We start from the raw sequence: 25,705 nt of genomic DNA, 5'->3' as shown, positions 1-25,705 counted from the left end.
ACTGCACTGCCTCCAGTTAGATGCTGGGAGATGAAGCCCTTTTTCTCCCTACAGTAGCGAGGTGGCAACCAGTGTTGTAACCAGGACAGCATAAAGAGATTAAGAGGACCCAGAATGCTCACCTACATCTTTGTCCTGCCCATGGCTTCCAGATTTTTCCTTCCCTGGGGTTGGCTTCCTCTTCCTAATTATCTTGGACTTCCTAGGACTCTCTCACAGTTTCTATTAATACCTGAAATATATCACCACCTCTCATTTCTATGGAATCTCCAAGGTTGGATCAAGGGAGGGAAACAACATTCTCTGTTAGTATCCCATCTTGCTACTGATTATTAACAACACATGAAAAAAAAGTACATAGAAAGGTAATTTTTTAAAATGAGAGCAACAAAAGGTTTACCCTAGCAGATAATAAGATAGGCAAAGCTGTGTTTATTTTTTTAAAAAGGTAAAATAATTTCCTCCAAATTATGACATTTATAGATGAAAAGCAGACTTTACAGATGAAAAGTAGGCCAAACAGAATGAAGGACCCAGAAATATACCATGTAGAGATAGCAATGTGACATAATTAAATCATTATAAACTATTTAGCAGATGATGGGAATGAACCATTTCATAGAGAAATATATTATTTTCTCCACTTGAGAAAGCTGCTAAACTTTTTATTTTGAAATAATTTCATAATTATAGAGAAGTTTCGTAAACAGTACAGAGTTCTCATACACCCTTCAGCCAGCTTCACTCAATGATAACATTTGGTGTAACTATTGTACAATGTTCCAAGTCAAGAAATTAACACTGGACATTAGGGGCTATTAACTAGCCCACAGAGTTTATTTGACTTTCACCTGTGTTTTTATGAATATCCTTTTTCTGTTCAAGAACCCAATCTAAGGATACCACATAGCCTTAGTCATCATGTCTCCTTAGTCTTGTCAAATCTCTGAAAGCTGCTTAATTTTTCATTATTTTTCATGATCATGGCACTTTTGAAGAGTATTATTTTGTTGAATGCCCCTCAATTGTGTCCTACCCAATATTTTCTCATAATTAGATTGAGGTCATGTGTTTTTGTCAGGAATAGGGATGGAAGTGTGCACTTTTCGGTACGACATCATGAAAAGAACTAGTATCTTATTACTTCTGCTATTAACCTTGGCCACTTGAGTAAGCTGATGTCTGATTTTCTCCATAAATTCATTTTTTCACTTTGAAATTAATAAATGCATTGGTGGAAAGATATTCTTGTTTCTCCTCAAACTTTCACCCAGTGATTTTAGGATTCATCAGCAAAACTTGACTCTTGCAATGATTACTGCAGTGTTGTTGTTTTTTTTTTTTTTTTGGTCTTTTTTGCCATTTCTTGGGCCGCTCCCGTGGCATATAGAGGTTCCCAGGCTAGGGGTCGAATCGGAGCTGTAGCCGCCGGCCTACGCCAGAGCCACAGCAACGCAGGATCCAAGCCGCATCTGCAACCTATACCACAGCTCACGGCAACGCCGGATCCTTAACCCACTGAGCAAGGCCAGGGACCGAACCTGCAACCTCATGGTTCCTAGTCGGATTTGTTAACCACTGCGCCACGACGGGAACTCCAACTGCTGTGTTCTAATGCGGAGAAAAGATGTGCTGTGACAATGGGCCTATTCATATTAAGAAGTGAGATTCTTTTCTTTCTGAAATATCTGTATTCAAGTTGCTCCACTTCATTCATGTTTCTCATAAGGAAAAAAGATGGGTGTAAACTTATATAACTAAAAGGGTCTTGGGTAGTGAAGGAGTTCCAGTTAACCCTGCAGGGCAAGACTGCATAGAGATTCTTTAAATAAGTTCCTCCTCCTTCTATTCTAGAGATAAAGTCTCAGCCAGGCAAACCCGTTGCTCAACGTTTGGATTGATGGCCAGATGCCCATACTCTCCAGCTCAGGCTGTGCAGATCCACCCAAATTGTTCAGGAAACTAAACACATCACTATCTGAAGGTATCAAAGTCAAGGGCATTTGAAAAAGATGCACCTGACTTTCCTGTGTTTTATTTTTCATCTTCATGGAAAACACATCGTTTCCTGCTGCCAGTGAGGAAAAACCAAATGACGTGTGTCTGCTGTATGTGTAGCTGGTTTCATGTAATTTGGACAGTTGGTCACATTTTAGAATTGAATCCTGAGCATTTAGAGAGTGAGATCAAAGTCTTCCTCCCAGACCCCCGACACACTCCAGTGCCTGAAGGGATGGAAAGCATGGCCAAGGATCTAACTGGAAGGGCCTTTAGGACATGATGCCATCCTCGCAGTGGGTTCAGGTGCAGTTGTAGGTTTTCATCGTGCCCCCACCAGGTAGTGACTTCCTGCCTCTGCTTCTCCTACCTCTGCTGTTAACATCAAACTAATCTCTACTCTGTCTCTCTGTTTTGTGGTTTCTCCTGCCTCCTTGCTTCTATCTCATGCCAGTTAGCAGTACCTTGGCGTGGATAAAAATGCAGCACTGGGAGTCCAGCTGTGGCACAATGGGGTTGGTAGCATCTCTGGAGCACCTGGACCCAGGTTCTATCCCTGGCCTGGCACAGTGGGTTAAGGATCTGGCATTACCAAGGTCACAACTGTGGCTTGGATCTGATACCTGGCCAGGGAACTCTGTACGCCAAGGGCGCAGCTAAAACAAAAAAATGCAGCACTGGAGATCTGGCTTCATGGCCTGCCTCTTCCATGTACTGATTTTGTGTCCTTCGATAATTTTTAAAAACCTGGTGCCTCTTGCCCACCTCTGAAAATGGGGACAATCTCATCATTGTGGAGTTCTGAGGGTTACAGTGGGTTAGTCCATTAGAAGCACTAACAGGACCAGGCAGGTAACAAATCTTCAAATAAATGTCAGCCGTTGTTGTTTGATCCCTAGGTCTCTCACATCAATTCCCATCAACTGCTTCCTTCTCCACATGTATACAGTTCTCTCAAACTCCAGGAAATAGGAGATCTGAATGTAGTAGTCACCATTGAATGGGAGCACTCGTACCTGGCAGTGTTATTATGCCTGGTTCCCAATCTGTGGCTTTTGGAACAGGTGCTCACCTGTTACAGGTGGCCAGATAACAATGATTTAGCATAATAAAGCAGCTTTATACCACTGTTTCATTACTTTTAAAAAATTATTTTTATACAGTTTTTAAAAGTTTCTTTCCATTAACAGTTATTACAAAATATTGGCCATATTCCTTGGGTTGAACCTACCTTATACCCAATAGCTTGTGCCTCCCACTTCCCCACCCCTATGATGCGCTTTCCTCCCCTCCCCACTGATAACCACTAGTTTGTTCTCTATATCTGAGTCTGTCTCTTTTATGTTGTATTCACTATTTTGCTGTGTTTTTTAGATTTCACATATAATGGATATCACACAATATTTGTCTTTCTCTGAATGACTCATTTCCATTCTGATAGGTGTGAAGTGATACCGCATTGCAGTTTTGATTTGCATTTCCCTGATGACTAGCAATCTTGAGCATCTTTTCATGTGCCAGTTAGCCACCTGCATTTCCTTTCTGGAAAAATGTGTATTTGGTTTCTCTGCCCATTTTTAATCAGGTTGTTTTGTTTTTTTGATATTGAGTCATATGATCTGCTTAAATATGTTGGATATTAATCCCTTATTGATCTTATAACTTACAAATATTTTCTCCCATTTGATGAGTTGTCTTCATTTTGTCAGTGGTTTCCTTTGCTATACAAAAGGTTTTAAGATTAATTAGGTCCCATCTGTTTATTTTTGCTTTTATTTCCTTTAGGAGAGGGATCCAAAAAAATAATTGTTTCAATTTATGTCAAAGGGTGTTCTGCCTATTTTTCCTCTGAGAGTTATATAGTATCCAGTCTTACATTTAGGTCTTTAATCCATTTTGAGTTTATTTTTGTATATGTTGTTAGATATTGTTCTAATTTTATTCTTCTACATGTAGCTGTACAGTTTGCCCAGCCCCACTTATTGCAGAGACTGTCTTTTCTCCATTGTATATTCTTGCTTTCTTTGTTGTAGATTAATTGGCCATAAGTGTGTGGGTTTATTTTTGGGTTCTCTATACCACTTGATCTGCATTTCTGTTTTTGTCCCAGTTGTCATACTGTTTTGATGACTGTAGCTTTGAGGTATAGTCTGAAGTCAGAGAGTCACCTTTTTCAAAGAGGGCTATGGGTATGGCAGTCACTCTGAACTTCATACACTTTTTGACAGTATACTTGAAAATGGCACAGAGCCATGACCCTCTTTTACTAGTAAATCTGCGGCCATGGTGAGTTATCTACCTACACGCCTGCATCAGTATTGGCCTTGTCCCTCTGTCAACACAGCTGAGCCACACAGCCGTTGCCCTTCATTGTTACTTAGTGACATAGAGTCCTATCCCAAATTCTCCCCACTGGAGCTTGAGTCTTTCTTGCTTTTGCATCTAATCTCATCCTTCCAAACACAAGGACCTTCTCCTTGTGCTCAGGTTCCATGGACATGAGACTTCCCACCACTAAGTGCAGCCTCCTTGGCAATGGAGTACATCTTGTTTGGTTCCTGAGGCATTGGCAGCTATTCCCTAACTTGTGGCTCAGTCCCCATGGCATGTCATCTGCTCTCTGCTTTACTGATACTATCTGCCCATTTTCCTGGGACCCCTTTGGACACTGGCCAAGCGAAGCCCACTCCTACTCTGCTCACACCCCTAAGGAACTGATGACCTCCTGGGTTATATTCTATTGTGTGAACTCACAGCTCTGTGTTTCTACCTCTGACTGAGCTCATGTTCAGATCCCTCATTTAGACCCATAAATGTAGGGGAAAGGAAACTGCTCAAAGATGAGGAAACCACACACTGAATGCAAAGAGAGCATATATATCATGCACACACCAGGCTTTTGAGCAAGTCGAAAGAAAACATGATTTAAAAAAAAAAAAAAAAAAGCCTTTTCTTTTAAGTATAATGAACAATAAACATATGAACCACAGGATCTACCCGAACTTGGTTCGACCATATGGGCTGGAGTCACAATGAGTGGTAGAAAGTACTCTGAATCAGAGGTCAAAGCGACAGGAATCCTGGCCTTAGCTCTAAGTTTGAGGGTTCACTAGATGACCTGGACAAATCATTTAAACTCTCTTCTGTGCTCCCAGCTCTTTAAGTCAAGCATATCTATCATGCTTACCTCAGGTTAACATTAAATATCAATATCGATATGACTCAAGCAAATTAAAATCTAGAAATCTGTGTGTCTCAGAGTAGGCTGTGAATTTGGGAGATTGTGGACACCAGTCTCCTAGGGAAAAGACAAATCAGACCTACTGTAATATATCCCCTATTAGAGGCTCCCTAGGGAAGAAGTGAGCAAACTGGACCCAGTCACACAAGATTAAAAGAGCTTTTCCAATAGTCATTATATAAAAACATAAAGAAGTATTGTTAAGGCCGATGAGAGCATGATCGAGAATGTTGGGAGGATTATCAGGATCCTAAAGACCTTGTGAAACAGATCTTAAACATTCTTGATTCGCGCTTATACATACGACTGGAAGGATTGATGGAGATGTTTTAAATGTTTAACTTCCTGTGTGGGAGAGCACAAATGAAACTGTGGAGGGATCCACAGTGTGATGGGCTACTGCTTCCTGTGAGCACGGGTACATCGGTCTTGGGCACCTGCTCTTTCTGGCACATTCCTATCTGTTCAACAATACAAGTCCCACCTAGAGATTATCACACTAAGTGAAGTAAGTCAGAGGAAGACAGATACCACATGATATCACTTATATGTGAACTCTTTAAAAATGATACAAATGAAACTAGTTACAAGACAGAAACAGATTCACACACTTAGAAAACAAACTTATGGGGAGTTCTCCTGTGACTCAGCAATTTAAGGATCCAGTGTTGTCATTATAGTAGCTTGGGTTGTTGAGTTGGTATGGGTTTGATTCCTGGCCCAGGAACTTCTGCGTGCCACAGGCACAACCGAAAAAAGAGAGAAAAGAAACTTATGGTTACCAAAGGGAAAAAATTGGGGGAGGGATAAATTAGGAGGTTGAGATTAACAGATACTACTATATATAAAACTGAAGCAAATAATCAGGAGTTTCCGTTGTGGCTCAGTGGCAATGAATCCGACTAAAATCCATGAGGATCCAGCATTTTCATGAGCTGTGGTGTAGGTTGCAGACCAGGCTTGGATCCTGCATTGCTGTGGCTGTGGCGTAAGCCAACAGCTGCAGCTCTGATTCACCCCCTAGCCTGGGAACTTGCATATGCCTCAGGTGTGGCCCTAAAAAGCAAAAAAAAAAAAAAAAAAAAATCAACAAAGACCTACTGTATAGCATAGGGAACTCTACTCAATATTCTGTAATAATCTATATGGGAAAAGATCATATATATATCACACATATGAATCACTATGAATCACTTTGCTGTACATCTGAAACTAACACAACATTGTAAATCAAGTATATGCCAATATAAAATAAAAATTAAATTGAAAAAAGTATACAAGTCCCAGAAGGATTCAAACCCATGACCATAAGCTATCATTCTGTTGGTCTGAGAATGAATCACTGCCATTGTCAATATCATTGTCTTGCCTACATTGTATTTGAGATTCTTTCTGTTTAATTCAGTAAATTTTATTGAGTGCCTACTATGCACGAGATAATATGCACCTGAATCCAGGCAACTGGGGCTTGATGACAAGGCTTAGATGGAAACCAGGCAGTTCAGCTTCCTACGCATGACCATTCAAAGTGCCAGCTTCACTCACACTTTTTCTTAGCAAGTATTTATTGGTCACTTAACTAAAATTAGACTAAGAAAGTCTCAGAACATGATAATTATCTACCACGGTGACAATTTCATTTCTCCTCCCCACCTCTGAAGTGAGAACTGAAGTTGTGATCCAGGTACCTCCTTAAGGTAGAGCTGGCAGGCCTGACACTCACCTTTCCTGAAACAGGAAGAAGCTTGTGGATCCAGGCTCAAAGTATGCAGACTGCAATAACCATATGCGATTTGCTTCGGCACAGAGGAGAGGTACCCCAATGCTACATTGGTGGCTTCAGAACAAAGCCTTACTACCCCGTACCGTGGTCCCTGTGTGTGGGATTGAGCAAAGTCTTTTCACTAAAGGTATGAAAATGTAAAAGCGGGCCTGGAAAGGGATAACATTTATTCTTGGGTGCAGAAACGTCTAATGTCTATGGATAAACTGGGGATCCAGGGAAGGAGGTGTTTCTAGGGGAGAGGAAATTGTGAGAAATGGAAAATTTTAGAAGGGCAGCATTTAAGCCACCTGATTTTAAAAGACAACCTGAAATTCCAGGATGAAGGCAGAAACGAAGATGTAACCCGAGGGAAACACTGATAAAGCCTAAAATATTTCTTAGAGAAATCTGAATTTTTTAAATAAATCATTTCCAGCTTGAGGGGTGCTAAAAAGGCTGGTAAAAGAAGAAAATGAAACCTATTAACAGATGAGTAAAAAGGAAGCTAGAAAATTCAAGTGTATTAAAAAGGGTCCTGGAATGGTGTGATTATCAGGGTCAGTATTTATGGCCTTTTTTGTGTCTGCTCTTTGGGTTTAAAACTAGGAAACCTGCTAGATGGCCCCTATCCTGGAAACTTCCCCTAAGCACGAGCACCCTGTACCCTTCAGGCCTTCAGCCGCTCCATTTCTTAGAATCCGTGGTGGCCTCCATTCTCGGGGTAGTGATTCCCTTGAAAGTACAAGCTGATAACCAAAGGCAGCCGGTGGACAGCGAGAGCAGTGAGAGGCCCACGTTTCTATTCTGGGAGTAGTTAACTCACTTGAGGACAAGAATCAGTAGGTGTAGACTTTTCTAGTCTTTCAGCATTTGCTTTCTGGTTTTGTGTGTGTGTTCATGCTTATTTTTGTATTTCCTCTTTTAGGCGCCTAATCATGACAGTGCGAATGATGAATCATAAGTCACTGTTGGTATTATTCTTTATCTGAGCCTCCTGGGTCATTTTTACAGTTTTCTAAAACTCCGCAAAGGTAGGAATTGTGTTTCTGTGTTTTACATACATATATTTTTATTCGATATTTCCCTTTTACTTGATGGATTGTAGTAGGGGAGTTTCAGTGCTTACACAACCTCTAAGAGCCAACAAACTTGGTAATCATCTTGCAGTATGGGAGCGGATAATACTGTGCGTGTGTCTGTCTACATGTTCTTCCTGTGGCACTTACATCAGCCCTGCGACTATCTTCTTCCAATGTTTAAGCCTTCTATACACCTTCTATAAGGCACTGCTGAACAATAGGATATTTTCATGTTTATATAGCAAAATTTACTTTTTTTTTTTTTTTACTGTTCATGCTTTTTGAATACTAAGAAACCCTTCCCTATGCCAACATCAAATTATTTATCTAAATATTCTGTTTAAAGTTTTAAAGATGGCTTTAGACGTTTAATCCTATAATGTACCTGTCATTTTTTTGGCTGCTTTTTCTTTTACTGCCATCTGGATAACCGCTGTTTCAGCTCTTGTTCAATTTGTCGTTCTTTTTATCCAAGCTGATTTATTATGTCATTTTTGTTGTACATCCACATTTTAATAAGTACAAGTCCCTCTGGGGGTTCTTCATTCTAGTCCATTGATCAGTTTGTCTTCTTTGTACAAACACCACATGGCTATCATTAACAGGGCTTCATAATTCATCTTGAAAACTCGGAGGTCAAGTTTAACCTGCTTCAGAAGGTTTTCAGCCCTTCGCGTTCTCTTATGTTTTAGGGTCAGCCGGTCAAATTTAGTGAAAAATTCTACTTAAATTATATGTGCATTACATTCACCACATTGATCAAATTAAGGAAACTGACCTTTTTTTCCTTTTCCAATATAAACATTTTGGAAATGTTTTTTATTGAAATAAAGTTGATTTACAATGTTGTGTTAACTGTCTGCTATGCATTGAAGTGATTCACTTATACATATATATATGTGTGTGTGTGTGTATATATACACACATATACACATTTTTGTATATATTCTTTTCCATTATGGTTTATCATAGGACATTGAATGTGGTTCTCTGTGCTGTCCAGTAGGACCTTGCTGGGGGTTGGGGGGGTGTTGGGGTTTTTTTTAAATGGCCTTACCCACACCCTATAGAAGTTCCCAGGCCAGCAGCTGAATCTGAGCCACAGCAACACCCGATCTTTAACCCACTGTGCTGGGCTAGGGATGGAACTCACATCTCCACAGCACCACAAGCTGCAGTGGGATTCCCTCTTTTTTTTTTTTTTTTTTTTGTCTTTTTAGGGCCACACCCACAGCATATGGAGGTTCCCAGGCTAGGGGTCTAATCGGAGCTGCAGCCACTGGCCTACGCCACAACCACAGCAACTCGGGATCCGAGCCGTGTCTGCGATCTACACCACAGCTCACAGCAATGCCAGATCCTTAACTGCAGTGGGATTCTTAACCCATTGTGCCATAGCGGGAACTCCAGGACCTTGTTTTTTTATCGCCTCCATACATACATACATACATGCTTAATCTGCAGACCCCAACCTCCCACTATCTCTCTCCCCCAACCCCCAACCCCTTGGCAACAAGTCTGTTCTCCTTGTCTGTGAGTCTATTTCTGTTTTGTAGATAGGTTCATTTGTGGAAGCTGACATGTTAATAGTATTATTTTGCTGTTTATCAGCATGTAATCTCTCTTTATTTAGATAGGTCTTCTTCAAGATTGTTCACTAAATTTTAAAATTTGTGCATTCAGGTCTTACACATCTTTTGTTAGATTGATAGCTAGGTACGTTATAACTTTTCTGTTGCTGTTCTAAATACTGCGTCTTTTTAAGCACATTTTTGAATTGCTTGCTGCTGGTATAGAGGAAGGCAATTGACTTTTGCATATGGAACAGCAAGACTTTACTCCCCAAGATCTTGAAAGTCTCATTAGTTCAATATGATCTAGATCTCTCTGAGAACAGAAAGTAAACTCGTTCTAAAATTTAAAATTTTCTATGAATTCTGTTCCCTCAGGTGTCTTCTCTTTGTTAAACCTGGTACCTCTTGCTCATGAGTTGGATTTCATGAAAAATTTTTGCTAATTCTTAGTTGTGTACATTCTTACACCTGAGATTCTAGGGTGGCCAGTCTGGACTGATGTTACCTGTCTTTTCCAGCATGTTCTTGGCAGAGATGCAAAAAGTGCTGCAAGACAGTAAATACTCCCTATTTGTCTAAAGTGGTGCCAGGCACACTGGGTCCTACTGACCTCTCCAACTTAAATATCTACAGTTTTGGCTTGCATCAGAGTACAGAAAGTCCCCATTTCTAGCTGCCTGGCCCGGGCATGGGTATGGAAATAAGGGGGTGTCATCCCGCCTGGTTTGTCCTCCTGCGGACTGCCTCTCACCGCTCATACTCCAGTTATCAATCTCAGCCACACTGGTAGTGTCCCTGGAATGACTTCTTTTAGCAGAATCCTCACCAGTGTGCATTTGGAGCCATGGTTTTCTTCATAATCTAATCTCATCTGCCTTTCATTTTTCAGAAGATTGCTTCTAAGTTCTGGTCCACATAATGTACCTCTTCCTATTTCCCAGAATAATTAGAAAAGTGTTCTTTTCTGCCTGTTATAGGATTTGATGGTGGGACATCAAGGCTTTAATTGGTGCTTAGTCCTCCATCTTGAATCAGAATTTTCCTGTTATTTTTCGACTAAAAACATTTATGCACAGAATATTATCCTACCACACTGAAAATCACTTATAATTTTCATATGAAGTTGTAGCAAGTTAAAATTATCTTGGTAATGTAGTGTGATGGTTAAAAGATGTTGATGTTCAGATCCTCTAGGTTCTTACTCATTTTTAAATTTCATTACCGTAGCAACTACTGAGAGAGGTTTTTTAATTTTCTAATTGTGACTGTAGATTTTTCTGTTTCTCCTATTCTGTCAATGTTTGTCTCATTGATGAATATGGACATGTAGGCACATCCACATTTAAGGTTGTTATGTTTTCAGACAAACTGACCCTTTTATCACTATGAAATGTCCATCTGGATGTCAGGTGATTCTCTTTGTCTTGATGTCTATTTTAATATCAGCATTTTAGGCTTACATAGTATACTGCTTTCCACCCATTTACTATAGGTATCTTTATACTTAAACTACATTCCTTATTGGCTCTTGCTTTTTCATATCTGCCTTTAAAAAAATTTTTTTTTGCTTAACACTCCCCCTTTTTTTTTTTTATAGGCAGTATTTTAATAATAACTACACATGGAGGATCACCTTTAGAAATTGTGAGCTTAGTTATACACCTCTAACATACAATGTTGTAGATGAACTATATCTCAGCAAAAACAAAACAGCGCAAATCTTTATAATTGCCATCATTTTGAAATAAATGCTAATATCCAGTGGTACAAATTTGTTCCTCACTTTTCTTCCTCAAAAATTGTCTTGGCTAATTTTGGCCTGTTTTTCTTCCATCGAAATTTTTTTTTTTTTTTTTTTTTTAGGTTTGTCTTCTACAGTTTTTTTTGTTTTTTTTTTTTCCAATGTACAGCAAGGGGGTCAGGTTATCCTTACATGTATACATTACAATTAGTTTTTCCCCCACCCTTTCTTCTGTTGCAACATGAGTATCTAGACATAGTTCTCAATGCTATTCAGCAGGATCTCCTTGTAAATCTATTCTAAGTTGTGTCTGATAAGCCCAAGCTCCCGATCCCTCCCTCTCCCTCCCCCTCCCATCAGGCAACCACAAGTCTCTTCTCCAAGTCCATGATTTTCTTTTCTGAGGAGATGTTCATTTGTGCTGGATATTAGATTCCAGTTATAAGTGATATCATATGGTATTTGTCTTTGTCTTTCTGGCTCATTTCACTCAGTATGAGATTCTCTAGTTCCATCCATGTTGCTGCAAATGGCATTATGTCATCCTTTTTCATGGCTGAGTAGTATTCCATTGTGTATATATACCACCTCTTCCGAATCCAATCATCTGTCAGTGGACATTTGGGTTGTTTCCATGTCCTGGCTATTGTGAATAGTGCTGCAATGAACATGCGGGTGCACGTGTCTCTTTTAAGTAGAGTTTTGTCCGGATAGATGCCCAAGAGTGGGATTGCGGGGTCATATGGAAGTTCTATGTATAGATTTCTAAGGTATCTCCAAACTGTTCTCCATAGTGGCTGTACCAGTTTCCATTCCCACCAACAGTGCAGGAGGGTTCCCTTTTCTCCACAGCCCCTCCAGCACTTGTTATTTGTGGATTTATTAATGATGGCCATTCTGACTGGTGTGAGGCGGTATCTCATGGTAGTTTTGATTTGCATTTCTCTTATAATCAGCGATGTTGAGCATTTTTTCATGTGTTTGCTGGCCATCTGTGTATCTTCTTTGGAGAAATATCTATTCAGGTCTTTTGCCCATTTTTCCATTGATTGATTGGTTTTTTTGCTGTTGAGTTGTATAAGTTGCTTATATATTCTAGAGATTAAGCCCTTGTCAGTTGCATCATTTGAAACTATTTTCTCCCATTCTGTAAGTTGTCTTTTTGTTTTCTTTTGGGTTTCCTTTGCTGTGCAAAAGCTTTTCAGTTTGATGAGGTCCCATGGGTTTATTTTTGCTCTAATTTCTATTGCTTTGGGAGACTGACCTGAGAAAATATTCATGATGTTGATGTCAGAGAGTGTTTTGCCTATGTTTTCTTCTAGGAGTTTGATGGTGTCCTGTCGTATATTTAAGTCTTTCAGCCACTTGGAGTTTATTTTTGTGCATGGTGTGAGGGTTGTTCTAGTTTCATTGCTTTGCATGCAGCTGTCCAGGTTTCCCAGCAATGCTTGCTGAATAGACTTTCTTTTTCCCATTTGATGTTCTTGCCTCCCTTGTCAAAGATTAATTGACCATAGGTGTCAGGGTTTATTTCCAGATTCTCTATTCTGTTCCATTGGTCTGTCTGTCTGTTTTGATACCAGTACCACACTGTTTTGATGACTGTGGCTTGGTAGTATTTCTTGAAGTCTGGGAGAGTGATGCCTCCTGCTTGGTTTTTGTTTCTCAGGATTGCTTTGGCGACTCTGGGTCTTTTGTTGTTCCATATAAATGTTTGGATTGTTTGTTCTAGTTCTGTGAAAAATGTCATGGGTAATTTGATAGGGATTGCATTGAATCTGTAGATTGCTTTGGGTAGGATGGCCATTTTCACAATATTGATTTTTCCAATCCAGGAACATGGAATATCTTTCCATTTCTTTACATCTTCTTTGATTTCTTTGATTAAAGGTTTATAGTCCTCGGCATATAGGTCCTTTACCTCCTTGGTCAGGTGTATTCCGAGGTATTTGATTTTGTGAGGTACAATTTTAAAAGGTATCGTATTTTTGTATTCCTTTTCTAATGTTTCATTGCTGGTATACAGAAATGCAACTGACTTCTGAATGTCAATCTTATATCCTGCCACTTTGCTGAATTTATTAATCAGTTCAAGGAGTTTTGGGGTTGAGTCCTTAGGGTTTTCTAGGTATAGTATCATGTCATCTGCATACAGTGACAGTTTGATCTCTTCTCTTCCTATATGGATGTCTTTGATTTCTTTTGTTTGTCTAATTGCTGTGGCTAAGACTTCCAAAACTATGTTGAAGAGCAGTGGTGAGAGTGGGCATCCCTGTCTTGTTCCAGATTTGAGTGAGAAGGCTTTCAGTTTTTCCCCATTGAGGATTATATTTGCTGTGGGTTTATCATAAATGGCTTTGATTATATTCAGGAATGTTCCCTCTATACCCACTTTGGCGAGGGTCTTGATCATGAATGGATGTTGAACTTTGTCAAATGCTTTTTCTGCATCTATTGAGATGATCATATGACTTTTTACTTTTTTTTTGTTAATGTGGTGTATGATGCTGATTGATTTGCGTATGTTGAACCATCCTTGTGAACCTGGGATGAACCCAACCTGGTCATGGTGTATAATTTTTTTGGTATGTTGTTGGATTCGGTTGGCTAAGATTTTGTTGAGAATTTTTGCATCTATATTCATCAATGATATTGGGCAATAGTTTTCTTTTTTGGTGTTATCTCTGTCTGGTTTTGGAATGAGGGTGATGGTGGCATCATAGAATGTCTTTGGGAGTATTCCTTCTTCTTCAACCTTTTGAAAGCGTTTAAGGAGGATGGGCACCAATTCCTCTTTATATGTTTGATAAAATTCACCTGTGAAGCCATCTGGTCCTGGACTTTTATTTGTAGGGAGTGATTTTATGACCTCTTCAATTTCATTTCTAGTGATCGGTCTGTTCAGTTGGTCTGTTTCTGCTTGATTCAGTTTTGGCAGGCTGTAAGATTCTAGAAAATTGTCCATTTCTTCCAGATTGTCAAACTTGTTGCCGTATAGTTGTTCATAGTATTCTTATGGTTTTTTGTATTTCTGCTGTATCCGTTGTGATTTCTCCTTTTTCATTTATAATTTTGGTTATTTGGGTTCTTTCTCTCCTCTTTTTAGTGAGTCTGGCCAGGGGTTTGTCAATTTTGTTCACCTTTTCAAAGAACCAGCTCTTGGTTTTATTAATTTTCTCTATTGTTTTTTGAGTCTCTATTTTATTGATTTCTTCTTTGATCTTTATAATTTCCTTCCTTCTGCTGACTTTAGGACTTTTTTGTTCTTTTTCTAATTCGTTTAGGTGGAGGGTTAAGTTGTCAATTTGGGATCTTTCTTCTTTTTTGAGAAAGGCCCCTTTTTTTTTTGTTTGTTTTTGCTTTATTAGGGCCATACCTGCAGCATATGGAAGTTCTTAGGCTAGGGGTTGAACTGGAGCTACAGCTGCCAGCCTACACCACAGCCACAGCAATGCAGGATCTGCACCATGTCTGCAACCTACGCCACAGCTCATGGCAATGCTGGATCCCCAACGCATTGAGCGAGGCCAGGGATCAAACCTACATCCTCATGGATGGTAGTAGGATTTGTTTCCACTGCACCACAATGGGAACTCCAACACTCCATTTATTAGATAGCATTCTATTAAAACTTTTTTTCCTAGACTGTATTACTAATCACATAGCTGGAAATATAACAGCTTTGTCTTTTTATAAATGAATTATCTCAAATATTGAAACATTGATCAGAAATTCATTTAATAAAAATTCTTCCAAAATTTGATAAAAGCATAAGTTCTAGGGTCAAACTATAACTTTTAACATCAAAATATTTTAAATATTTCAAAAATACCTTAAAATATGCAAATGATAAAACACTGATAACAAAACATTATTTTATTTATAAATATTGCCTTTTAAAAATATGCAGACTCAGAGTTCCCATCATGACTCAGCGGAAATGAATCTGACAGCATCCATGAGACGCAGGTTTGATTCCTGACCTTGTTCAGTGGGTTAAGGATCTGGCATTGCTGTGAGCTGTGCTGTAGGTCATAGATGTGGCTTGGATCCCGCATTGTTATAGTATAGGCCAGCAGCTACAGCTCCAATTCAACCCCTAGCCTGGGAATCTCCATATGCTGCAGATGCGGCCCTAAGAGGACAAAAAATTTAAAAATTAATAAAAATATACAGACTCGATTCCAAAACAATATATACATTTTTTTTGCTTTTGAGTTTGATAATACTTCCTTAATTCTAGGAAATGTATGATATCTTCCTTTTAATGGAGTGTTTAGTCTACTTACTTTTAATGGAATTAAAAGCAGATTTAGGTCCACCGCTTTGCTAGTGGTTTTCTGTTTGGTCACTCTGTTTATTTCTCCATTTCCCCTTCTGTGGCTTATTTTGGGTTGATTTTTTTTTTAATTTCCTTTATTATTTTCATAGCTCTAAGTTGTTTTTAAAGTGGTTTCTCTAGAGATTGTAATACACATTCTTATTAACCTTTGGAATGAATGTTGCGCTACCTCATGTAAATCTGTAATCACCTTTCAACCACTTACTGCCACCTATTCCCCACCCGCTCTTTATCGTTGTCATATTATTACAAAGTTAGAGTTTTTAAATAATCACGTGCATTTTAAAGAAATTAGGAGATCAACACGGAGTATTTGACTATTAGTCCATATATTTACCATTTCTGGTTGCTTTTCGTTTCTTCCTAAAGATCTCTGTTTCTTTTTGGTGTAATTTCACTTCAGCTTGAAGCACTTCAGGTGGCATTTTTCATAAATACAAGTCCAGCGTTGTCCCTTCTTCCAAGTTTCAACCCTCCTCCAGGGTCTGTCTGCTCATGATCACTCTCTAGTGCTTTTAAAAGAGAAGTTTGGGGCAGGGGGCGGGGGTGTCTAGAGTTTTTCCACTTGTATCTGCAGGAGACATTACTATGATTCACGGAGTTCTCAGGAATAGACTTATTGGTAAATGCAGTGAACCCTGTTAAAAGTCTTAATACGTGCTGTAGAATTGTTTTCCAGAAACATGGGGCCAATTTGCACCTAAATCAACAGTGAAAGAGAATTCTAGTCTTACTGCACACTCGCAGCACTGGGTAGCTCATTTTTTAGAGACATTTGCCTGGGAGTAAAACCTGACTCTGTTGCTGACCAGCTCTACAAGCTTGATTAAGTTCCTTAACTTTGCTATGAACCAGTTTCATCATCTAAAAAGGGGGTCATAAAAATAAACACCTCATATGTTACTGTGAGAATTAATGGGCTGCCATATGAAACGCATTTAGATTGGTACCTGGCATGTCCTAAGTCTTTGCTCTTACCATCTCTATTATTTGATAAATAAAAATATTATTTTTTAAAAGTTTGATAAAACAGTAATAATATTAATCATAGTAACCCAGTCCAATACAAGCTACTCTTCCTTTATTGGAAATTCAGAGATATCGCTATGAAAGTGTTCTTTAAAGAACTGTAAGTAATAATTACTCAGCCATTAAAAAGAACGAAATACCAGCATTTTTTGCAACATGCATGGACCTAGAAACTATCGTGCTAAGTGAAGTCAGCCATACAATGAGACACCAACATCCAATGCTTTCACTGACGTGGAATCTGAAAAAAGGACAGACTGTACTTCTTTGCAGAATAGATGCTGACTCACAGACATTGAAAAACTTATGGTCTCCTGAGGAGACAGTTTGGGGGGTGGGAGGATGTGCTTGGGCTGCGGGATGGAAATCCTGTGAAATTGGATTGTGATGATCATTATACAACTACAGATGTGATAAATTCATTTGAGTAATAATAAATAAAATGGGAAAAAAAGAACTATAAGTAAGTAATAAAGAAAAGCTGAGGAGTTCCTGTCGTGGCTCAGTAGTTAATGAACCCGACTAGTATCCATGAGGACACAGGTTCAATCCCTGGCCTCACTCAGTGGCTTAAGGATCTGGCATTGCCCTGAGCTGTGGGGTAGGTTGCAGATGCAGCTCGGTTCCTGTGTGGCTGTGGCTGTGGCGAAGGCCAGCGGCCACAGCTCTGAGTAGACCCCTAGCCTGGGAACTTCCATATGCTGCAGGTGCAGCCCTAAAAAGCAAAAAGAAAAAGAAAAGCTGAATGCAATAAATATCTTAAAAGATAGGAATGAGTAAAATATTAACCTATATCCAGAGGCTGGAATACTATAGGGGCCTTTGATATAAGGTGGAAAGTTTTTAATGATGCTTTTTTAAAGTCAAAATTCATTGGTAAATATTCAGTTTGTTCATCATCATGTAAAACGGTGCACAGAAGATGAGAGAAAAATCATCAAAATGGTAAGAGTAGAGATCCGTGCTTCTTAAACATTTCCTTAAGGATTTATTTCAGTCTGAATTCTAATTTTAAGATAAAGAATAACAGAACAATAAACATGTGTTCTTTGCTATGCAGTTAAAAAGCATTTTCTCGTGTGGTCTTCACAATTGCCCAGTAAAAATGTATTTTGTGGTCACCCCTTTAAGGAAGATCCTAGGGCTCTTTGGGGTTGAGTGGCTCATTCAAAATAGATTAGCCAGTGAAAAGTGGAGTTCTACCATCGATGTAAGGAAACTCACTTTTCCTATGAAACATATATGGGAGTGAAATCTCAAATCATTTTAATTTTTGTACCTCTCATCATTGTATAGAAGAGAATGTGGCTAACCTACCAAAATTATCACATTAAACAGGAATATTTTCTATGGTCTCTCTTGTACTCCTTGTCATTTCAGTTATGGATTGCACTCAAGCTGCCCATCTCCCTCCATCACTGGAATTTCATCACGAAATCATGTCCTAAAGCACCACTAAATCCAATAGTTGCACCAACAAAGACTAAGCGGAGATAAAATCAGGGAGAAACTAGACCAGATGGTCCCACCCAGACCCTTCACCCACGTGACCTCCACCACCAGTGCCACACACAGCACAGCCACCATCCTCAGCCTTCAAGACACATACCACAGGGGCATCAGCTGGATGTCCTGCTGGAGGTGAGGGACCACTTGGGACGCAGAAGCCATATGGCGGGGATCTCCTGAGGGCCAGGATGTCCTCCCCAGCCCTGCAGGCAGGCGCCTCGGGAAAGGTGAGCGACCTCAACAATGGCACCTACCTTGTCAGCTTCACTCTGTTCCGGGAGGGCCAGGTGTCTCTGTCTCTCCTGCTCATCCAGCCCAGTGAAGGGGTGTCAGCTCTCTGGAGGGCAAGGAACCAAGGCTACAACAAGGTGATCTTCACAGGCCACTTTGCCAGTGGTACCTCCCAAGTCAACAGTATTTGTGCTCTGGTTTTAAATTCAAGAGGTTAACTGTGTGAGTACCTGGATACCAGAGACCAGGGAGCCTTCTACTGCCTGAAGCCTCAGGACATACCCTGTGCTGCACTTAACCCACATGGATTCCAAACACAAGAAAGCGTCTTATTTTAGCAAAGAAGAAAGGAGCCTCTTTGAAAGGTAAGTAATTACTTCTGGAGACTACCTGAGCAAATACAGTAATGATTTAGCCAAATGTTGATCCTTTGATTTAGCCAAACGAGCATGAGTATATCAACTTTGGGACTCTATGAAGAGCCATTTTAGAAAAGATCTATACGTTCATCTGGGGACAGTGCCCACTCTCCAGTAGTTCCTAAGTATTTTGGGTATTTAACCCTCATCATTTCACCAAAAAAATAGAATAAAAAGCAAAAAAGATGAGACATAGACATGTGTGAATATGCATGGGCTCTAATACGTTCTTTCTGCATCTCAGTACATCACCTTGTACACCTGGGAATCTGTACTCCCTGGACTAATAGGCAAAGAAAAGGAAATTTAATAAATGACCTGGAACTGTGGGCAGAGTCGTCAAATATCATAAGAAATAACTGAAGCAGTGGGTAAGGTAGCTTTTTGTATTTCCTGATCTTGGGGCCACCTGCAGATGAATTTCTATATTTGTCTCTTTAAGGTCAAATGTGGACATAGAGATTATGGAAAAGTTTGATGAATTACTGTCTCCAAACGCAACAGTAAGTTCTCCCTGTGTTTGATGGGTGGTGCTTAATACTAGTCCCATTTAAGGGTTTCTTCTTTCGGGGAACTTGTTCACTACTATCAACCCTATTGTTACTTGGCTCATCAGACTTGTCTATGATGGGCCCCAATACCACTTAACCAAGTGAACAAATGATTGGAATCGTAAATCTGTTTTAGTAACTATCACTCTCACCGTCATCTATTTATCAGGCAATAGATTACCTGCCCATCAGACATAACAACCTTCAGATGTCAATACTCTCTCTCAATTTACACCTAGGGCTTAACCTCCTCCAACCACCACCATCAGCACTTTCCACATCACTGCAAACTCAATAATCTGCCATCAGTAAATCAGTTCCTCACTGTTTCCCCCTCTTTGTCTCTGCTGCCTTTGAAACAATTTTAACATATAAAATAGCACTTCCACCCATATATATAATACAAATATAATAATTATACTTTTATGTAATATAAAATATACATTTTTTTCTTCTTGGGGCCACGCCTGCAGTACACAGGAGTTGACCAGGGGTCAAACTGGAGCTGCAGCCACAAGCCGTAGGATCCGAGCTGCATCTGTGACCTACACCACAGCTCGTGGCAGCACTGGATCCTTAACCCACGGGCGGGGCCAGGGATTGAACCCGCATCCTCATAGATACCAGTCGACTTCATTTGTGCTGAGCCACAACAGGAACTCCCCACCCTCATATTTGCTCTTCAATTTCTTCGGATCAAAACATCCTAGGAAATCCCTATATAAAATGACTTAAGGCAAGAACTTTTGTGTATCTTTAAAACTCAGCATTAACAGCTTGCTAGTTGCTACTAAACTCATTTACATTGATGTGTATGTATGTACCTAGAGGTAGAAATGGCATTTTTCACCCAGGATTCACAAGTATACTCATATAGGCTATTAAAATATTAAACTACTTCCTTTGATGAATAATGACTGTCCCAAGTCTGTCAAGGCTAGGCGCCTCAGTCCCTCAGATTTCTAGATTCTTCACAAACCAGTGATGAAGGAGTTAATACCCGGCCTGTCCTAGACCTCCAGAACTCTGCTCTGGTCTACAGCCACATCCATGTGGCCTGTCCAGGACTCACACCAAATTAGTTGTTGAGTTCCTGTTGTGGCTCAGTGGTAACAAACCCGACTAGTATCCATGAGGATGTGGGTTCAATTCCTGGCCTCTCTCAGTGGATTAAGGATCCAGCATTGCCGTGAACCATGATGTAGGGCGCAGACGTGGCTTGGATCCAGTGTGGCTATGGCTGTGGTGTACGCCGGTGGCTGCAGCTCTGATTCATTCCCTAGCCTGGGAATTTCCATATGCCATGGGTGCAGCCCTAAAAAGACCAAAAAAAAAAAAAAATTTAAGTTAATTTTTTTTTTTTTTATATCACCCTGTACTTGACTTGGAAGTTATCTACAGTCTGATGGTGGCATCTAAGACACTAGGACAGTATGTCTTAAAGTGGGATAAAATGACAAGATAACTGAGTTTTCATTACTAAGCAAGAATTGATGTCTTTACTTTCATAAGAAGGCAAATACTTAAATTTTACCCAGAAGGCCTTTTTGTTCAGGGAGAAAACATCTTCTCTATAACGAACACTAATGAGCAGCATTTAGAAAATTCATGTCAGAAAAATTTTTTCTGAAAAATACCTTTTCCATTAAGAAGCTGCTGCTTCAATAAGGCTTTTGTACACCCTCACGTTTATTAAAAGGATATTTAGGGAATTCCTATTGTGGCGCAGTGGGCTAAGGATCCCGTGTCACTGCCACTGTGGCATAGGTCACAGCTGAGGCTCGGATTTGATCCCTGGCCTGGGAACATTCATATGCTGCAGGCATAGCCAAAAAAGAAAGGCAAAAAGGATACTTAGAAAATATAGTAAGTGTCTTAATAAATACTCATGGATAAAGTGATATTTTAGAAGACCTTATCTTATTGATTCTTTAGCAGAAAAGATAGTTCCAATGAAAAAGAAATGCGCATTTAGAACGGTATCCACAATCCCCAGTGGATGTGTCTGGAAAGACACATGGAATCCTGTCTCCTGTAGTTTGGCTCCAATCAAAGTGAAAGAATGCCTGAAAGGAAAATTCATATACCTTATGGGAGATTCCATGGCCCACCAGTGGACGGAATACTTCAAAAGTAGTATCAACAGTATGTCTCTGTCTAAGCTATTATTCATATCCCTTTCAGAACCTTCTTTTTCATTTCAAGGGGAGAAAGGAGTGGTTGTTATGAGGATTAAATGATGTAATGGTTATATAAAATATCTAACACATTACAAGGCACATAGGCACTTAGAAGCACCCAGCAAACCATAGCTACTGCAGTGAGTATCCTTAGTTTGTACTGGAGTTGGAGCTAGACTCTATTGTGCTAGAATTCTAATCCACTTGCTCCTTTTACTAAACCAAGACTGTATCAATAATCACCCAGAATCCACTAGTAGATCTTAGCACTCTTACCTGGGAAGCTGTCACTGCCTGTCCTGGGTCCTGGCTCTTTCCACTGGGGACAGTACAGCTGGTGTGGCTCCCCTATGGCCATCATGACATGATGCCATTCCTGTGATCTCCAACCTAGAGAGTAAGCAAATTCTCCCAGTAAAAAAGGAAAAAGTCAACAGGGCCCTGGATCCCCTCCCACAGAAGGGAAAATTGTGACCTCTGGTGAATGACTAAACTCCTGCAGACCTCAGGTCTCTCATCTACAAAATTAAGGGTCTGGTGATAACCTCTGGCATTACATTCTGTAACCATGGGTCTCTTAGTTTATAGAAAGTACTGCATAAATGAGTTATCTAGTCTCTTCACTGACTTTTTAAATTGCGGTAGCAAAACATTTGTTGCACGTTTTGTTAAAATTGCATGACCATTGTGTGCTTTGGGAAAGGAAAGTGAAATAGACAGGAAATAGAATGAAGAAAAAAATTCTGCCATTGTCCTCCAGTATCACCATTTTCAAACTTCACCAGGTTAAGATTTCAAATGCAGTCCCTTACTTCTAAGATGGCACATGTTATGTGACTTTATCAGATATCTTTGATAGTCTGATAAAGGCCTAATTAATATGAAAAATGGAGGGACTTCACTTTATTCATTTTTTTCTTCTTTTCAACAGTTTTAAGATTGGGTAGACTACTTTCATAAGAATTGGGAACTACTTCAAGTTTAAACACAGATTCTGTCATTTACTAGCTGTGTAATCTTGAGCAGGTCATTTCATCTCTGGATTCTCTTTTTTATAATGTGGCAATTAAATTTACATATGTATGTATATACACAAATGCCTATATGTATGGCTTTGAAGTAGATTAATGCATTGTAACAAATGCTTTGCAAACTATAAAGTATGTCACAAATTAATAGTCAATACTCGTATTATAGATGATGTAACCAGTACCATTTCATGAATATGTAAAAGAAACACAGAAGCATAGAATATGATTCCAGTCTTAAGGGAACTTAACAGAGAACCTGGGAAAATGGGTTTACTTTTCTTTGAAAGATATCATTTAGTACCTTTTCTATCTTCAAATGAGTTTAGAGGTAAGAAAATGTTTCTTCATATGTGCATTTTTAGTAATACCTATAAAAGTGACTACCTCATCTTCCAATGAAGTTCCTTTACCACTTACCATCCCCCACCCATTTGGTTCTACATGGCCCTACAAAGGGCAGATATTTCTTTTCTCTTAGGTTATTTATTTTTTCCATAGTAATAATTTCTTAGTTGTGTAATATCCTTTGGCTGCTCAATAATCTTCAAACTCTTTCTCATTAAAACTGCTAATAAATCACCCATGATTAATTTATTTAATTATAAACACCCAATCTTTTCTTCTGTTTTTATGATCTGGATAACTTTATTTTCCTTTCATGGTAGGGTTGCCTATTTGTCATCAGCCCTGAAGTCAGTGGATCTGCATGGTTTTGGAAAATTTCAGCACCAACTTGCTGTGGACTTGGATAAGAACATCCACATCCACACTGATGAAAGAAATCAAAGATGACACAAATAGATGGAAAGATATACCATGCTCGTGGGTTGGAAGGGTTACTATTACCAAAATGATTATACTACCTAAGGCAAACTACAGATTCAATGCAATCCCTATCAAATTACCAAGGACATTTTTCACAGAACTCGAACAAAATATTTTAAAGTTTGTTTGGAAGCACAAAATACCCAGAATAGCTAAAGACATCCTGAAAAAGAAAAATGGAGCTGGAGGAATCAGGCTCCCAGACTTCAGACTATACTACAAGCAACAGTCGTCAAAACCGCATGGTACTGGCACAAAGACAGAAATATAGATCAGTGGAACAGGATAGAAAGCCCAGAATTAAACCCATGCACCTACAGCCAACTAATCTATGACAAAGGAGGCAAGAATATACAATGGAGAAAGGACAGCTTGTTCAATAAGTGGTGCTGGGAAAACTGGACAGCCACATGGAAAAGAATGAAATTAGAACACTCCCTAACACCATACACAAAAATAAACTCAAAATGGATTAAAGACCTAGATATAAGACCAGACACTATAAAACTCCTAGAGGAAAACACAGGCCAAACACTCTCTGACACAAACGACAGCAACATCTTCTCAGATCCACCTATCAAAGTATTGACAATAAAAACAAAAATAAACAAATGGGACCTACTCAAACTTCAAAGTTTCTGCACAGCAGAGGAAAACCTAAACAACACAAAAAGACAACCCACAGAATGGGAGAAAAGCTTTGAAAGTGAATCAACTGACAAGGGATTAATCTCCAAAATTTATAAACAACTTCTGCAGCTCCATACCAAAAAAACAAACAAGCCTATCAAAAAATGGGCAGAAGATCTAAACAAACAATTCTCCAAAGAAGACATACAGATGGCCAAGAAACAAATGAAAAGATGTTCAACATCACTCATTAGAGAGATGCAAATCAAAACCACTCTGAGGTGTACCACCTTACACCAGTCAGAATGGCCATCATCCAAAAGTCTACAAACAATAAGTGCTGGAGAGGGTGTGCAGAAAAAGGAACCCTAGTACACTGTTGGTGGGATTGCAAATTGGTGCAACCACTGTGGAAAGCAGTATGGAGATTTCTCAGAAAACTAAACATAGAACCACCATTTGATCCAGCAATCACACTCCTGGGCATCTACCCAGAGAAAACCACAAATCAAAAAGACACATGTACTCCGATGTTCATTGTAGCACTCTTTTCAATAGCCAAGACATGGAAACAACCTAAATGTCCATTCACAGAGGAGCGGATCAAGAAGATCTGGTACAAATACACAATGGAATATTACTCAGCCATTAAAAAGAACGAAATACCAGCATTTTTTGCAACATGGATGGACCTAGAAACTATCATGCTAAGTGAAGTCAGCCATACAATGAGACACCAACATCCAATGCTTTCACTGACATGTGGAATCTGAAAAAAGGACAGACGGAACTTCTTTGCAGAACAGATGCTGACTCAGACATTGAAAAACTTACGGTCTCCGGAGGAGACAGTTTGGGGGGGTGGGGGGATGTGCCTGGGCTGTGGGATGGAAATCCTGAGAAATCAGATTGTTATGATCATTATACAACTACAGATGTGATAAATTCATTTGAGTAATAAAAAATTTTTTTAAAAATCCACGTCCAATGGCAAAAAACATGGTTACCTCTTGATTGGATCTTTTCAAAGAGATTGAGTACATTGCCCAGGTCATTGACAGAACTGGAGAAGAAAAAAACACTATATCATTGTTATTTCTCTGGGCCAGCATTTCAGACCGCTTCCCATTGATGTTTTTATCCCAAGAGCCCTCAGTGTCTGTCATGCAGTGCAGCACCTCCTTGTGAGAAGCTCAGACACTATGGCTGCCATCAGGGAGATGCACAATGATGTGGAGAGATTTAGTGACTTCCATGGTTACATTCAGTATCTTGCCATAAAGGGCATTTTCCAGAATCTCAGCATCAGTATTATTGATGCCTGGGATATAACCATTGCTTACGGCACAAATAATGTCCACCCACCTCAATCTGTAGTCAAAAATCAGATTCATATATTGTTACATGTTATCTAGCAAATAAATTTTATCTCTGAAATGTATGTACTTAATTAAAAGCATCTATTAAGTGTTTGCTATCATGCCAGATGCTGTTGGTTCTGAACTCTTAATTAGTAAGAGAAAAGCTGCATTGTGGCTGATCCGTTATCCAGCAGTTCAA

At 39.4% G+C, this 25,705-nt stretch overlaps 2 protein-coding genes and 1 long non-coding RNA gene across 4 annotated transcripts in view; 2 read left to right on the top strand and 1 right to left on the bottom strand.

The window, feature by feature from the left end:
* The window catches only part of LOC146399864 (uncharacterized), a 112,858-nt gene extending 109,179 nt beyond the window's left edge, over positions 1-3,679 (top strand). The window contains exon 9 of the long non-coding RNA XR_014815366.1: positions 1,855-3,679. This is a non-coding gene — a long non-coding RNA (uncharacterized LOC146399864). The remainder of the gene's footprint in view (positions 1-1,854) is intronic.
* A 2,102-nt stretch (positions 3,680-5,781) lies between these two features.
* Positions 5,782-25,705, bottom strand: part of REXO2 (RNA exonuclease 2) — a 146,442-nt gene continuing 126,518 nt past the window's right edge. Inside the window, exons 25-29 of one of the 2 annotated variants that reach the window (XR_014815353.1) lie at positions 25,153-25,208; positions 21,936-22,049; positions 18,533-18,615; positions 16,078-16,440; positions 5,782-5,969 (exon numbers count right to left, since the gene is read on the bottom strand). The gene's annotated coding sequence lies outside the window, so the exon portion shown is untranslated. Of the gene's footprint in view, positions 5,970-16,077; positions 16,441-18,532; positions 18,704-21,935; positions 22,050-25,152; positions 25,209-25,705 lie in introns of both variants that reach the window. The other variant, XR_014815351.1, reaches the window with a different exon arrangement.
* LOC100524035 (NXPE family member 4) lies at positions 7,940-25,647 on the top strand. The gene is given in 13 exon segments (XM_084976140.1): positions 7,940-8,035; positions 18,150-18,262; positions 18,264-18,385; positions 18,388-18,435; positions 18,438-18,802; positions 18,804-18,874; positions 19,371-19,405; positions 19,408-19,431; positions 21,418-21,624; positions 23,376-23,452; positions 25,128-25,155; positions 25,158-25,228; positions 25,231-25,647. Coding segments are annotated over 13 exon segments (1,587 nt in total). The 3' UTR covers positions 25,561-25,647.

The sequence above is a fragment of the Sus scrofa genome, chromosome 9 (assembly GCF_054392235.1).
Source record: "Sus scrofa isolate SSC_HxYL_T2T_F1_AM1 chromosome 9, Sscrofa_HxYL_maternal_Yorkshire_Landrace_v2.0, whole genome shotgun sequence".
Classification (NCBI taxonomy): domain Eukaryota; kingdom Metazoa; phylum Chordata; class Mammalia; order Artiodactyla; family Suidae; genus Sus; species Sus scrofa.
This window is presented reverse-complemented; position numbering and strand designations above follow the sequence as displayed.